Genomic DNA, 16,828 nt, shown 5'->3' with positions numbered 1-16,828 from the left:
AATACAAATATGACCATATACAACAAAACAAAATAAATAAATAAACTCAAACATTGATATTTCACTAAACTAGAAAAGTAACCGCCAAAAATACAAACTGAATGAATCTATTAATGAGATATTAACTTTCAATTGATGCATATGCAAAGACATTCTAGGAAATATGTATGCAAAGACATTATAGTGACATACATCCACGCACAACCAGTAAAGTTTCATATATCCCAAACCATAATACAAATAAAAATCAGACTCTGCTGAGTTTGTGGACAGCAGGAGCTTAGACGAATTCCGCTTGACAGTCAGTTGCCAGGCAAAAAGGTATTTGAAATGGGAAAAGGGAAGATAAAACTAGAAGTGCATTTAGACTTTCCTACATATAAAAATGAGAAGTTGGAACTGAACGTTGGGATAGCGAATCAAGGTCCAATAATAAGCCAAAAAAGTTTGCGATCACCAACTTGAACATGTCAAACCATTTTTATCCAAGCCCCTGTTTTTAATAACAAAAATTAAAGGGAATTCACAAATGCGGAAATACCAATTAGTGATTACTAGTAATTAAAGACAATCAATTACTCCTCAAATACAAAAATGGGGAAAATTCTTAAATGAAAGAAAAATGATTTTCATATGGGAGAATTTCAATAAAGACCCCTTGACCACACTTATTTAAATTTAAAACCTCTAAATTTCTGAAATTTCACTGCAGTCCAAAAGTACTGATTTGATATTAAATTTTTGAGAAAAATGACAAAATTAGCTTTCATTTAAATTAATATCAAAACTACCCTACTTTACTTGTTAATCACCCTATTTGACTTGTTTATTTACAAACGAAATGTTGTTAATTGCCCTACTTCACTTATTCATTTCCCTATAAAGAAATCAAGTAAAAATCTAGTAATAAACAAGTGAAGTAGGGCAATGAATAAGTAAAGTAAGACAATAAACAATAATTCTTAAGTAAGTGAATAACATATAGTATAGGGATCAACAAGTTATCTTAAGATGATTTAAATGCCTAAAATGAAAACTAGGGCAATTAACAACATTATATAAATAAATTAACAAGTGAAGTAAGACAATGAGCAAGTGAAGTAAGGAAGTTCCAATATTAATTTAAATGATGGGCATTTTTGCCATTTCTCTCAAATTTAATATCAAATCAATACCCCTAGACTGCAATGTAATTTCAAAAATTTAGGGGCTTTGAATTAAAATAAGTGTACTCAAGTAGTCATTATTGACATTCTCCCTTTTCCTATTCTACAATATTCAAATGAAAGCAACCATGTCAAAAATCCAAAAAGAAAATATCAATCTAGCAAAACATCAGTTGGTAGATAATTTTTTAAGCTCATGAAGTATAATTCAAACAGGAACATGAAAATTACCTTCCTCTGTGAAAAATTTGGATAAGAGGGAGGGAGGTGATATCTTGCATTGAGCCACCAGGTAATGGAGATGTTCTTGAAAAGCATGCTTGAATTTTGAGGCAGCAAAACATACAAACAGATCCTTAATCCAGCTGACCCACTTATCATTATTATCCTGCATCATGTGCGGTCAAATTAAGTAAAAACATAGAAAATTCAGCTGCGTACAAGTCTAATAAGAAGTGGAGAACTCTCCAACGCCAACATTTTTTACAGGGAAAAAGTAAATAATAAAAGGAATTACTAACCTGTAAAATGTCAGAAGGTGTTGCTAATATTAGCAAAGCAAGCAACTTCCAAAATATGCAAACAATAAGTTTTGCATTCAGAGATTTGAGATCAGAATCCAAGAACTTCAGAATTAAGCTGCAATCCCAGTCCAGAACTTCAGAATTGAACTGCAAATTAAACAGCAAACAACCCCAGAAACAAATTAGTATTTTATGTCCAATAACAACTTAAATATATGCAATAAAATCATGAATTCATTCTACCTCTTCCAAAATGAAATCGCCAGGAGACACTAATGATTCCCACTCAGCCTTTAAAAAAGGAAATACATTTTCAAAAAATGCAGGGAAGTTATCACCTAAGCAAAAGCAAAAAGTTCATATTCAGCATCAATAAGTAGTGCATTGTTTGCTTAATCATGTCACTCCTCGTTTACAAGATAGTGACTATTTCAGAAAAGTGGCAATTATAAAGTAGTGCATTGAAAGAGTGAAAGGGAACGAACTGCTTGGTTTTAAAATTAGAGCCTGAAATAACACCAAAAAGAAGAGCGTCTTCGACAATTCCAAATCACTGCAGTTATGAACAAACCAAGTAATATGGTTTTCTGGGCAGATCCTAAGATTCTCAGCCATGCTGTTGATTGTCTTCAGGTTAATTGAATATAAACTTCCAGAAACAGTCTGCAATTGCATATTCACAGTCAGTAAAGTGAAAGGAAGTTGATTTCACACAACAAAAACATAATCACGTTGATCAACAATTCTGAAATCAAATAACAATTCCAAAAAATACCAAGAAAGACCTCATGCTAAAACTGATCCAATTAGCAGATTTTTCGTTTTTCCATTATAAATCATTTGTCATGAAAACAGTAACATATATGTTCCTGAGTAATAGTGGCTTGGATTCTTTTTCTAGGAGTAATATTAGTTGAAACCTGTCAGCTCTGCTCAACAGATGGCCTACTTTGCCAACAAACACACACAATTCTATCATAAGAGGAAATGCAACAAACCACATAGGCAGAACAGATGCAATTCACATTTAAGATCTGATGTTTAGCTTCAACATTCAGATGTTTCCTCTTTACCATAAATAAATACTTTCAATCTTTGCACAAAATGGTCAGAACACTATACTGCTGTTGGATCAAATCACTCACAAAGTACTAGAAGGCACTTGCTAGATCCTCCAAAAGGATTCAAAATAACAATCACTACTAGAAATACACTACTTCCAGCGGCTACAATTTCATTTTATTCTGATGATATAATCATGGAAGAATCTTGAATGGTCATGATTCATCTCCTCTGATCTAAGTCTCATAGCCAGGGGCAACAAGAATGATGGGTAACAATAAACTTCCTCCAAGTCTATACCTTAAGTTTCATCAACAGGACAAAACATCATAAAAGCCTAAGGTCTCACCAGCTACTTTTCAAGTCTAAGTTCCTGTTAAAATGTTTTAGCAAAGACAAGAAAACAACACTATCAATAAGAAGACTACAGAAGAGAAAACACCTATCGCACAGGCAATATCACCAATGTATTTACATGAAAGCAAAGATTTGAATTATTAGTAATCTGCTTTGTAGTACTAATTTCCTTATACATAAATGTATATAAATGGTTCTTTGGTCCACCTGGACCAATCCTGGATAAAAAGGCTTGATAACTGTCAAGATCAATTAGGAGAGAGACCAAAAATGGTTTTCATATAATTTCCAACATGTCAAGGACAACTTCATCTCAAAAGCTTAAATAGTTTGTCAGAAGTCAGAATAGTTTTGTCACGATCTCCAACATGAGAATCACCCACTAAAACTTTTAGGGATTATAGTGTTAATATAGCACAGGTGTGCCATACCTAGAGGCTAGAACTAAAATGTTCATATAATTATGAAGAACAGGGGTGGCAAAGATCAAATTATTGACCCGTTCATAACGGTTCTGGAACCATGTCAAGGACCAGTTCAACTCCAAAGCCTAGAATCTTGGAAGAAAGCTCAGGAATGGTTTTAATCAATCTTGAACACATTCTTATACAAAGCCCATAGGACTTGATACTTAGACACAGCAAGGAAAAAAAAAAAAAACCTAGCATACTTTGTGCTGAAATTAACTTAATTATGCTGGATCAAACTCTTGACCACTTGATCAAAGAAGCTTTAATTCCATAACAATAACTATTTCTATTCCAAAAGCTCAAGTTCATAGATGAAGGTCTATCATCAATTTTATTATAATCCCCAACACCACACTCGGCTTTCTCACCAAAGGTTTACACCTCATAAAAGATAAACATGTTAAAGGAAAATTATGGAAACTAAATTCACAAGCAAATAACTTTTACCAATTCTCCAGCAGGTGCAACAGCAACAGCCTGATAAAGAGGCCAGTTTATTTCATTGACTAGTCTCAAAGCCTTCAAATTCAAGCTTTGTGTCTGTGCAATGTAAGGAAACTTGTTAATGTGATAGTCAACAAGACAAGGAAGAACTGAATGCTTAAACTTGGGCTACACCAGGTTGGCAGAAAGCTATTAAATCTGAAGTCAAGTCAAAGTCAAAAAGAACCTGAGGCATGGCAAGAAGTAATGGAAATATCATGGCAGCTATTCTCTTTATATAATCAGTATGACCATGGGAGTATGAGATGGCAACTTTGAGGCAACTGATAGCAACATCACTGGTTAAACTAACATTTTCAGCTGAACCTGCAAGTAAAGAAAACAGGACACGTGAATCATACATGTGATAGACAACAAAATTACCCATACTTTTCAAATTCCATGCTGCTGCTGCTGCTGCTGCTGCACCAGAATTGGGCTTTGAGAAATGCAATAGTTATGGAAATCTTAAATGTGATATCAGGACATCGAGAAGAAACTGTTATTGGAAAAATCCAAGCAAGCAACTTTAGCTTTAAAAATCTCACCACACATATATTTCTTTGGGGGGGGGGGGGGGGTACACTCCTCATTCTAAGGTAACAGCAATATAGTAATTATGACTCATTACTGGCTATGAACCACATAAGGTGCACCCGTTTATTATTTGTTTTATTTGTGAGACTAATTTTGAAACAACTCACTTGTTTCAACAATCCATAGTAAGGAATAATCTAATTGGTGTTTTCCAAAATAAAAAAAAATCCGGTATGCCTAGAGGATTTTAATAGTTTTTTACTGATCCAGTAGAGACACGGGTCATGACAAAGATGCTATAAGTTCTGTGGAAATGCAAAGTTTTCACAGTGCTTTAGTGAGTATGGGTGTAAAAAATGCTTGAGAATGTGTTAGGTGCAGCATTCAGATGGTCCAGAACCATGCTTTCATCAGATAAGCATGAGTGTTGCTTTTTCTTGAAAGTAGTGAAATCATGCTGGCAACTAACATTCAAACACGCCCTGCATCTTAGGAGTTTCACTGTCCTGAGATGTCTTATGGCACAGAATTTTCTCTCAAGCTCCCTTGGTATTCTGCTCATGATCACAGCTGATTAGGCGAACTTCTGTGTTCTGTCATACATTGATAGGGAATATGTAGCATTGTTATATTTTTAAGACCATACATGTTCCTCTTTCTTTCTCTTTTGTTTCCTGGATCATTGGAATGCGATCACTTGTTCTTCAGTCACACGTATGATTCTCTCTAATAGTTTCTTTTTCTATCAAAATGAAACGATTAACCACCACTTATTTTCTGTGCCTCAATGTATCATTTTTTGACAACTATTCGATGAAAAATTAACATTTCCATCTTATTGTTAGAAAACATTAGGATATTAAAAATAAAAGATGAAGAAACATAAGTCTAATTTCTCATAATATACCATACTTACCCAATAGTAGCTTGTCAATGCATCTTCTTAGCACATTATGAAGTGCATCAAAGAGTTCAGAAGAACTTATTATATCAGGCAGTCCATCAACAGATAAAGCTGCCCGAACAACTGTTAAGTCTTTATCATTGAGTTGTCTCAATAAGGCCTCTTGAATGTCTACTAGACTCTGATCAAAGGGAAAATATTAGGGGAAAAAATCATTTAAGAGCTAAATTTTGCATAGCAATTCAATTTCACAGTCACAACAAAAGAGGTCCGTCTAACAGGTACATGCACAGAAAGACAGACAGAATTTACAAATATTTTATTTAAAGCTTAGAATAACTAATTAGTCAACTCAGAATTCAAACAAATCAAATCAGAACCCAGCTGTCACCAACACTTAAAAAATGCAATCATCAGGAAGAGGGGAAAAGAATAGAATCGGCTAGAACTTGAAGTTTATTCCAGAAAAAGAAAAGGTCCTCAGGTGGCTGGCAGCATTGAGTGGGGAATTTCACAAACAACTGACCTTGTAGCTCTAACAAGAGGTAACGATCTGGAGAAGTGAGAAGGAGATTGCAGACCTATTTGTGGGTGGTTGGCTTGTGAGCTGAAAGCATAAGAGTTTGAAAAAATGGAAACAGGGTGAGGGCTAGCCTCTGCAATGCTAGTCTATGTCACTGTGTTTTCATCCAGTTTTAATGTTTCTGTTCAAGTGTTGGTGATTGTATTATGGATTACTATATCCTTCATGTTGATGGAAAGAGTATTATCTGGTGTTATTTTTTAACACTTTGTATACTTCTGCTTCAAATCTCTGTTGACTAGTAAAGAGCCCTATCAAAAGCCTAATCCGAACTGCAAATATCATAAATTTCCAAAAGCATCTTATTTTTGTTTAAAAAAAATAGCTCAGATCTGAATTTCATTATATTACTTATATATTAGGCATTAATTAATCATCCAGTTTGTCTTCAGTGAGATTTGGGTTTGCACAATTCCGCTGGGAAACTTTTTGACTACCCTTAAAGCTTCATGGGGCTGCAAGCCTTTTGCTGAGATTTAGTTTGTGTTTAGATATCAAAGAAAGATTATTTTTCAGAAGCTTGTTTGCTCGTCGATTTTTCTTTGGACACGCTAAAGGTAACCCAATCCATCAGTTGATGTAGCAATTCTATTTTTGTATCGCCTGGACCAATACATATACACTGTTGCTATTTTTTCCAATTTTTATGAACATTGATTGCTTTATAAAATTGTTTTTCTTGACACGACACATCTCACGTTTATAAAATTTCAATCTTTAATCTTTTATTTAATTTAAAACTTTAAATTGGTTATTTAAACTTAATATCTTGTAAATGTGGTGGTATTGATATTGATAAGTATTCATAATTTTTTAAATTGTTACTTTTGATCAAATCTTTATCTGTCAAGAAAATATATTTTACATGTAGGTAATTATATTTTTTGTTAATAAATGAAATTATTTTTACAATTTTTAATTATTTTATTAAAACTTTGTGTTGCCCAGCCAAACCTGGTCTGGTACTCTCCAGCCCGACCTGATCAGGCACTAGGTCATCCCTGGTAGGTCAAAGCCAACCCAGCCCATGCACACCCTGCCTCTAACCCAACCCATGCACACCCAGCCTTAACAAATGATGAATCACTAATGATAACTCAGCATATACATTACCACTGCCCATGCCATGCAAAACCCAAATATTAAAATGGTTCACAATCACATCTCTTATTATTCATTATGATCTAACCAAATCAGACAATTTCATTTATGAAGTTAGATTCTGAATTGATAATTTAATTAAAGATTTATCTCCCTTCTTTGTACCTATATTGGATCCTATCTATCACTTGTACGGTTCATCTGCAAGCTCCACCACAAGTATAGTGCACGAGACAAAAGCAAACATATACATACACAGTAAATAACAACTCGCAACTGAAGCTTCATTTTTCCTTTAGACTGAAACTGATGTTCCAAAATATAGAGCAGATTGATTAACAACGGATAATAGCAGGTACGTCAAATATAAGGCACAATGTCATCAAAAACTGTGTAGAAAACAACTCAACATTGACAATTTTAAAGCAATAAGATATCATATATATAGCATGCAAGACAAGCCAAATAAACAAGTTTGACGATAGAATGCAACAAAACCTTTTTCAAAAAAATAATTATTAATTATTAAACAATACCATTTCAGCATAATGTCACCATTCAAAAAAGGAAAAAGAAAGGAAAAAAAAAAGAAGAAACATCCCAGAATATTGCTTGCATGAACTTTAACAAACAACATCAACAACAACAAGCCTTTAACAAACAACATCGAAAAGCTTTTAACTTTTACTGACAGACTGAACAAGTAAAGAAAATAAAATGGAGAACCATGCAAGTAACAAGGTAAAATATGGTCTCAGTACATGAATAATAAACTTGAAAGATTAATATTGACAAGAGAAAGGAGATACAGTTGGCAATGTAATACCTCTGAAACAACTTCCTTAGATTTTAGAATGCCAGATGAATTTAAATCAGCCAACGTAGCACATCGAACATCAGCCTGTGCCACATCAAAATGATTCTAAAGTTGCCTACTCAATGACAGAAAATAGCTTGCCACCATGTCAATGGCATTTAAAGTATTGAAAAAACCTAATGCTTTCAAGAGAGAATGTCAATAGATAATGTCAATAGAAAATACCTTAGGATGATGTAAGGCCAGCCAAATTTTGGAACCTGACATATTGAGTGATGAATCTAGATTCCCATCCAGCATCTTGGATAAAATCTTGTACACTGATCCATCTTTCTTAGAACGAACTGTGTTATCCTATTAAACAGGTTAAAAGCATTAAAGATTTTGTGCACATTTACATTTTACAGGCAAAGCATAGAAGTAAAAGAAGAATATTGATCATCAGACCTGAAGGAATTGACTAACTGCTCCACGTAGCTCAGGCGGATACCTTTTATTGAGAACAATCAAAATCTTCTTCACCCATCCTCCTAATCAAAAATTGACATCAAATAATGAGAAGTATACAGCTTAGATATCAAACAATAGTTATGATTATTGAAAGACCAATTATTCAAAAAAAAAAAGTATTAAGCTGTATAAAGCAAGAGCAAGTATTAAGGGCCCATTTATTTCAGCTTTTTTTATGAATAAAATTACTTTTAAGAAATTTTAGGATGTTTATTCGAGCTTGCAAAAAAATCAGAATCTGAAAAACCAGAATTCTAATTATTTTGTAAAGTTATTTTGAGAACTTCTAGAAATAATCAAGTACAGTAAATGAGTAAGAATATTTATAAAAATATGGAAATACAAAAAGATTTCATAAAATCTGAAAATCAGTAAATAAATTAGTTTTTATTGGTATAACCAAACGCAAAATAATTTCTTCTTTTCATAAAATCCCTTAGCAACAAATCATTACAGGTAAAACATCTAAATGATTTGAAAATCACTTATTTTAAAATTATAAACAAACAGGTCTTAGATAACTCTCCTACTTTATTATTCAGTGCACCTTTTAAGATTAGGCTCTATTCTCTTCTTTAAAAAGGGCAACGCAAATTATTTATCTTCTGATTGCTTAGGAGTTAATCTTTTAGCAATGGCCACTTCAAACTGACAGATGAAGTGAGAACGTAAAAGTTATAAATTTGAGAAAGGGAATAAGTTTCATGTATTATAGTGCATAAAAATAAAATGCTTCTTTTCTGACAGTTTAATACTTTACATTGATGCTAATACTAAAATTCTCACCCACTTAAGTAATAGCAGGAAGACAAACTAAACTGGTACAAAAATAATAATAAAAAAATTTTAATACCTTATGTTTATAAGTTCCTTTATGATCAGCAAGAAATGCAACAGCATTTTTAGACATAGCATCTTTTCAAAGCAATTTTTGCATGCAGATTTAAACACCATTCACACAGAAGTTTTAAACTTCTTGGTAATTATGAACATTAACTCAATCTTACAGGATGCATGACAACAGATTAGTTACATAGGGGAATGAGACCCAATGACATAAGTAGGAGTGACCAACAATTTTTATCCAGAACATACCTGGCATAGAAAATTTTGAATCGCCAACTTTTTGCGTTAACTTCACACAACCTGATAAGATCTTGGTAACCACATGATCAACATGATTCTTTATCAGGACCTTTTCTAGTATAGATATCAAAGCCTGCTGGGAACATTCATCAGACCAACTGCAAATGCATGATAATTAATATAAAAACACAAACTAATATGCAATATGGTACCAAAGAAATAAATATAGTAGTCAAAATTCTCACCATAAGTCAATTAAGGAATCCACAAGCACTAAAAGGAATTTATCACAATTGAACTCTTTAGACAATTCTGATAGCATCCCTGCCAAGTTTCTTCAAACAAAAAAGGAAAAACATAAATATCAAGAATGACACAACAAATAGCAGAGAAATTATGAGAACTCTAAGTAATATTAAGTAATACCTTATCTCTTTCAAAATTTCTACAGCCTTCTTTGGAAGAATATCGATCTTTTGTGACTGATAACAATAAAAATGAACAAAGTATAAGTATAAACAAAACCCTAGTGTGCACCACACCACAATAGTTTAACCACAAAAACACTGAGTTTTGCAATCTGACATAGCATAATTAAATGCTAAGTTTTAGTGCCTAATATGAACAACAACAAGCTTTATCCCACTAAGTAGAGTGGGCTACATGGCTTGCATTACGCCATTGTGCTCTATCATTTATCAAGATTTTAGAAATGTCATTAACTATAAGGTCTCAGTCAACAACTACCACAAGTGTTCTCTTTGGCCTTCCTCTACCCCTCCTTACAAGGCTCAAAATTATCTATTCCACTTTCCTCACTAATGCCTCATACGGTCTTTTCTGTACATATCCAAACCATCACAAACAATTTTCCACCATTTTTCCCTCAATCTTTTAGTGCTTAATATCATTTTGCAAAAAAATTCAATCAAATTAAATGCAAAGTCCCATAAGCGTAATTAAAGCCCATATAAATGAATACACTAGAAACTTTTCTGCAAGCATTCATCACATCAGAGAGTTCATAATAGACGACATAAATTTATTTTATGAACTACAATGAATTAGCTCAAAGATGATTAGAGACTTCAGAACTAGTCCATTAATATATGTACTATGTCTTTAGTTTTCCTTATGCTTTTTAAAGTAGATCTTCCTGAACTTAGCTGTGGGAAAATAATAATAATAATAATAAACAAGCCCATTATGTAAAATTAAGAAACCTCTTTGGCCAAGTAACTTTCATTAATGAACAAATTGTCTTGCAACATTTTCCTCACCATAGAGAATAACCTTGCTGTAATATTAAAAACAATAATATGCAAAGCATTTAGAACGCCAAGATACGAAAACATCATTACAACATTTTTAAAAAACATACACTTTTGACATGCAACTAAAGACTGATGCAAGGGATATGAGAACAAATTAGTACCTGAACGAGGTTGATCAAGACAATAAGGGACAAACGAAACCACTGGAGATCAGTCAACTCTTTTGCCTCCTCACAAGCAACCTCAGCAACTGAACGTATCAAGCTATTTAGAAGTTTAGGAGCTAATGCAGCTTTTTTTACTAGCAACCCAATGATCATAAAAGACGCGGCCTATAAATTCCCATGGAAATAAACTATACATTAGAGATACCAAGGACATTAGAATATGTAAAATGTTAAGCAACCCAAGCACAAAATACAATAAAAAAATAAAAATAAAAAACATTGCAGGCTTTAAAATTACAGAAAACAATTCAATAGTCAGCTATTAGCAACTCATCTCCCTCTGTCTTGGCATTTCCTCTTTTCTTGTTTTCCAAAAGGGGGGAAGCAAGCAATATAATAGTCTTTTAGAATTTAAGTTTAATGACTAACAGAAACTTCAAATGGGTGAACTGCTGAAAGCCAACTCATATCTCAAGATATGCATTACTAGTGAAAGGAATGGACTGCAGCAAGCTTAACATGAATTTCATTGAAAAAAACTCTATTCCTGTTAAGTCAAAAAAGGGTTCAAAATCTTATGGATGCCAAAAAAAATTGTTGGGAGGGCTACCTCAAATTAGGCATTGATAATGCTCAAATTAAATTTGATAGTACCGGAATCAGATTAAAAAAAACAGAGAATGGTAGACTACCTGCACTCCACCCTATCTTTGCCATGTGAACTAGCTTTAGGTTGATTAATACTAGAATAGTTGGTTAGCATATGCCTACACCACATTTATTGTTCAGCATGATTGTCTGTTGGACTTATTGGTTGTACTTGTTTCCTTTCCCTTCTTCCAAGCTTTTTCTTCCGGAGGGTTATTTTATTGATGCTTAGTTATCCCCTAAGGGTTTAAACCCTTCAAAAAACAGCATTATATTTAACTGTGGCAAAACAGAATGTCCAAAAATAAACGTGCTGGCTAACAATATCGCTGATTTAGATTTTTTTTTTATTTCAAACAATATTGCAAATATCCAAAACACTTTACCATCATACTTCCAAAACCTGCAAAATGAATCAATACAATCTAGGCTAAAGTGAATAGATAGACCCACAAAAATTGAACATAGCAAATAATCTGATACCACGCATTCTAAGCCACAAGAGAAGGGGGAAGACCAAACAGTTGCCAGTGTCTCAACTCTAGAAGTACATGAAACAAGAATCTAAGAGCAAAGTATTCTATCGCCTTCCCATAAACAGAATCTAGGAACAAAGGTCATCTTCCCATAATCGGAATACAGGAACAACATCATCTTCCCATAAACAGAATCTAGGAACAATGTGAGCCTCAAACTTAAAGGCCTTCATTCAGCAAAAAACCTGGCCATGAGGAAAGCAAATTGCAGAAGGGACGAAAAAGGAAGTCAGAAATTGATTAACAAATGAATTTGATTTTTTATAGACCTTACTCTTCTATCAAAATTCCAAACTACTTAGGAGATCAAAAGAAAAGCAATCATGAAAATGCCCAAAATAAAAAAGGGCCCATAGCATAAGGATTACATCACTCCAAAACAATGCACGTTGTCAAATAGTACAACATAAAAGTACCAAGTTGACACACAGTTGACACTTAAATATTTCAATTAAATGAAGGACAACAAGAATTAGGGACCAAACCCTGTGATCTAAAACTCCTTTAACGCCAAGATGAAGGCCAGAGACAACAAAAGGAAGGATTCTCTTGATAAGATCATCATCAAGCCTCACAGGAGTACCCAAAACTTCAAAGAAAACAGCAGTGCAAAAGCTGATCACATGTTTTGAAGGTTGAAACTTCTTTCTTGGAGATGCCTGTGGCCAATTGCTTAACTAGTTATTTGATTTCATCAAAAGGTGATTAAATTCATCCATTAATTAAAAATTAAACAAGTACTCACATAGTCGCACAGAACATCTAAAATACCCTTATCGCAGACACACTGCTGCACTATAACACTTCTAGGTGGAGGAGCACCAGAGTCTTTTACACCATCAAGAAACGCCCATTTAGTATTCCTATCAAAAGGATAGTGAAATATCATAACCCACTCCTATCAACAATATAAAAAGATGAGGAAAAAAGTAAAATAAACCTGCTATACCATAAATTCTAACTTTCTAACCTTGTGTCGAGTATCTGTACTATTCGAACAAATGCATGTGTGTCATGGTAAGGCAGAGCACATAAAATTAGGTCATCGGTATTATATACATGAACTCTGAAAGTCCAAATAAACCACATCAGAATCACAAAAAGCATCTGGCAGAAAAGTAGGCAATCAATATCCAAAAATTCTTATAAAGACATAAGTTTATAAAAACAAACTGCTTACTTGTATCTACGTATCAAATACTCAAGTGTTTTAAGAGCAGAGGGTAGAAGAAAAAATCCCGAAAGTAGCCTCAAATAAGAATTAATTGAGACATTAATTTGATTGTTTTCTTCCATACCCATCAACTCTCTGTCCAACTCTTTACTTCTGTGGCTAAACAATTCATTCTTATAGTTTTGGAACCGCTCATCAGAGCTCATGAGAACCTCTAAACCTGAAATAGTACATCACAAAACCGTCACTTCAATTGCAAGCAAATAGAGAGATGGCACGAGAAACGAGCTCAGGGGCAGCTAGCAATTTTTAACAAGACATGGTACTTGGGAAGTAGCAATTTTACTTAGAGCAGCATTGAGTGAATATTTTCCCCTATGCATGTATGTTTGTATCTTCAAATTGGCAAATAGCAAATCACTTCATGCTATCCAGTTACCTTGAATCCCAATACTCCATATGGTTTCAATATCAATATCTGCCGCTTCTTTGGGATCAAACAAAACAGAAGGCCTAGTAAACGGCCTCTTCAAAGGTTGAGAATCGACATGTACGAAGGATTTGATTGCTTCTAATTGTGCAGCTATCGAGTTCGCCATTGTTGGAGTATTTGAGCGGTTAGTTGGCAGAAATGGGACGGCAGCGAAACCTGAAGAGACTGGAGCACAGGACGACAGCCAAGGCAAGCTCCGGCGGCTATGGCGAGACAACCTCCCAATCTCTGGCGGCAAGCTCAGAGAAGCTAAGCGATAGATAGATGAGCATAGAAGACACGCGACGTTGGTCTTTGTTAATGCAAGGCCAGTACAGGGCAAGAGCAACTGGGAAAAGGTTTAGTCTAGGGTTTTAGAGGAAGCATGAAGACCAGTTTCTCGTTTATTTATGGCTACGTGTCTTTTTCATGGGTTTTTTAACCAAGATACTATACAATGTAAAAGAAAACATCAAAATATCAAAATGCCAGGAAAATTATTTTCCAAAATATTAAATCTAAAATGGTTCAGGGAAAGAACAATTTTTAAAATTCATCAAACTAAAAACAATTTCTCCTATACACCAATGCATTGGTCTTGAGTAACCTTATCTCGATAATCAATGCAAAAAGACCATTTTGAAAAAAAAAATTAATCGTTAGACTGTATAACTCCTCTACTATGTTAGCCTAAAATAAACAATAAGACATTAGATTATAGCTCCTTTTTTTTAATAGAAAAGGAATGGTATAAGTTGAAGAAGGTGAAAAACTTACCATATACTCAATATCACTACTAATATGTTGGATCCATTATCGAGTATGTCTCCAATACCCTTGCATGTACTCAGATATTCTATCAAATTTATTGAGTGATGGAGGAGCATTAACAATAATAAGTAACTATTTATCCCATGCTTGAATAAATATGGAGTTTTTTGAGTTCAATTTGTAGTAATTTTACCTTATAATTGAATTGTGTGGTAATTTGCCAAATAAAAAGGTGTAGAAGGAAGTGGTTGCTGATGACCAAATTATCTCAGAACATGATCAAGATGATGCCATTCTATAATATGAAAACAAATTAGGGGAATTGAGGCAAGTTAGATCTCAAGTGTTGCCAAACAATAATTTGGAATCAATTGGCATATTTCAAGAGACTCATTTGGCCACCAAATTATTTCATCATCAACTATTTTATCAAGGAAACTCCTATATTATCGCAAAGACATGGTAATTGGATGAAATTGTTGCCATACATTTTTTCATCTATTATTACAAAATTAATTGTTAAAATTTATATAGGTTAAAAAAAGAATATTTGTTGGGTGAATAAAACCTAAAGGAGGTAAAAGAAGATAGATATCAGAATATGAATCTGGCGACATAGGTACTTGTGCTACTAGCATAGGGAAGTGATCCTATGCCCACAAATGTAGTAATAATAAGTACCTTCCAATCCCATCCTCAATTAGGTTAGTGGCATTATATAATTCCCTACATAGGTAAGTCAAAACTGTTGATCACTAACCAAATTTTCTAGCTTCTTCAAGATTACTAAGAAGTGTAAGGTATATTAAATACACCTGATTACCCAATCTGTCTAACATGAGATATCTGCCAATCAACCTGAGGATGTACACACTGGTGAATTGTTGAATTGGTACATCATTTGCACTATCGGGTCGATGATTAAAGTTCTCTTCTAACCAACTTATATTTAGATGCTGCCCATACATTCTATCTTCATATGGTTTAATAACAAGATGCTCTTTACAAACGTCCAACTAATTGTAATCGATTTGCCCAATGACAAGTATTCCTCCAATGTTATAGTGCACTCTCCATGTGCAGTACGAAAGGTATGAGTCTCAAGATGCCACCTCTCAACAAGTGTTGAGACCAAACTTCAATCATAATCAAATTGTCCTATTCAAGCAATGCCATAAAATACAGCTACTCTAAGATATTCAATAATTTGACTAGGAGGCTCAATCATTTGATTAATGTGCATAACTCGTCTAATATACAGGATCCTATTAACCTACAAAGAAAAATAAAAAAAAAGTCAATATTGAAGCATATCATTTATAATCTATCATAAATAGAATTTGCTTACATCATTATTCTACACTTGCTGTGAAATATGTTGGGGTTGTATATGCAAAAAGGGGTTATCCTCTGGATCAGGGTTAACGATCTCTTCTAGAGATTGTGCCATTTTCAAATGTGTCTGTATAATTTAAAGTGAAATGCCAAATAATTAAAAAAATCTAATCAAATACAATTTCATCTTATTGAAAAAACCATAATATTAATTTAAAAAAGTCAAATACATATATTTATTGTCTAGATGCCACACTTTCGGACAAGTAAAGCAATTGTGACCAATTTGTTAGCATAACCAATACTTATTAGGTTGATTGGGTGTGGTCCAATCCATCTCATTATGTATGCGATTTGAGCAAAGATGACCTTTCACCCTCATTGTTGATGGGTCGAGTATTAGAGTAGGACAATCAATTTGCGGCCAGTGAATCTCATCTCCTATTATTTAGAACTAATTACTATAAGCCATTTGTATGGTTTTCAACCTAAAAACTGGATCCATATTGGAAATGGTCAGTGCCTACTCATGCACAAGCAATAATAGCATGTATACATGGATGCCCTTCTAATTGAAACTCTCCACAATCACAATTTTTGGCATTCAAGTTAACCTTACAACACTAATGAAATTGATGACATTGAACATTATATGGCTCAACAATCCTCAAATGATGTTGATAGTCTATCAAACTCTCGGACGACACATGCAGATGTAGCTTGTGTTACTATATCCAACTTCTTGTTAGTGCCTCAAAAAACACCTAACCAACTGCAATTTAAGCATGAACTTATTGGCACATTTCAAAAGACAGTTATTGACTCTATACATAATCACCTAATATTTGATA

At 33.7% G+C, this 16,828-nt stretch overlaps 1 protein-coding gene across 2 annotated transcripts in view; it reads right to left on the bottom strand.

Annotated features, from left to right (window-relative positions):
- Positions 1-14,244, bottom strand: part of LOC129312335 (uncharacterized protein At3g06530) — a 31,186-nt gene extending 16,942 nt beyond the window's left edge. Inside the window, exons 1-19 of one of the 2 annotated variants that reach the window (XM_054954889.1) lie at positions 13,839-14,244; positions 13,406-13,619; positions 13,196-13,291; positions 12,971-13,088; positions 12,711-12,884; positions 11,036-11,206; positions 10,027-10,082; positions 9,846-9,935; positions 9,610-9,758; positions 8,452-8,534; positions 8,230-8,358; positions 8,014-8,088; positions 5,516-5,684; positions 4,250-4,389; positions 4,027-4,119; positions 2,176-2,353; positions 1,934-2,028; positions 1,688-1,837; positions 1,398-1,554 (exon numbers count right to left, since the gene is read on the bottom strand). In XM_054954889.1, the coding sequence (XP_054810864.1) occupies positions 1,398-1,554; positions 1,688-1,837; positions 1,934-2,028; positions 2,176-2,353; positions 4,027-4,119; positions 4,250-4,389; positions 5,516-5,684; positions 8,014-8,088; positions 8,230-8,358; positions 8,452-8,534; positions 9,610-9,758; positions 9,846-9,935; positions 10,027-10,082; positions 11,036-11,206; positions 12,711-12,884; positions 12,971-13,088; positions 13,196-13,291; positions 13,406-13,619; positions 13,839-13,998 (2,497 nt within the window). In that variant the 5' untranslated portion in view covers positions 13,999-14,244. Of the gene's footprint in view, positions 1-1,397; positions 1,555-1,687; positions 1,838-1,933; positions 2,029-2,175; positions 2,354-4,026; positions 4,120-4,249; positions 4,390-5,515; positions 5,685-8,013; positions 8,089-8,229; positions 8,359-8,451; positions 8,535-9,609; positions 9,759-9,845; positions 9,936-10,026; positions 10,083-11,035; positions 11,207-11,733; positions 12,572-12,710; positions 12,885-12,970; positions 13,089-13,195; positions 13,292-13,405; positions 13,620-13,838 lie in introns of those variants that run through there. The other variant, XM_054954890.1, reaches the window with a different exon arrangement.
- Between the last annotated feature and the right edge of the window lie 2,584 nt (positions 14,245-16,828).

Source organism: Prosopis cineraria, unplaced genomic scaffold (assembly GCF_029017545.1).
Source record: "Prosopis cineraria cultivar Desert tree isolate PC_DT_omini unplaced genomic scaffold, ASM2901754v1 PC6, whole genome shotgun sequence".
NCBI lineage: Eukaryota > Viridiplantae > Streptophyta > Magnoliopsida > Fabales > Fabaceae > Prosopis > Prosopis cineraria.
The sequence above is the reverse complement of the archived record's forward strand: the minus strand, read 5'-3'. Positions and strand labels throughout refer to the sequence as shown.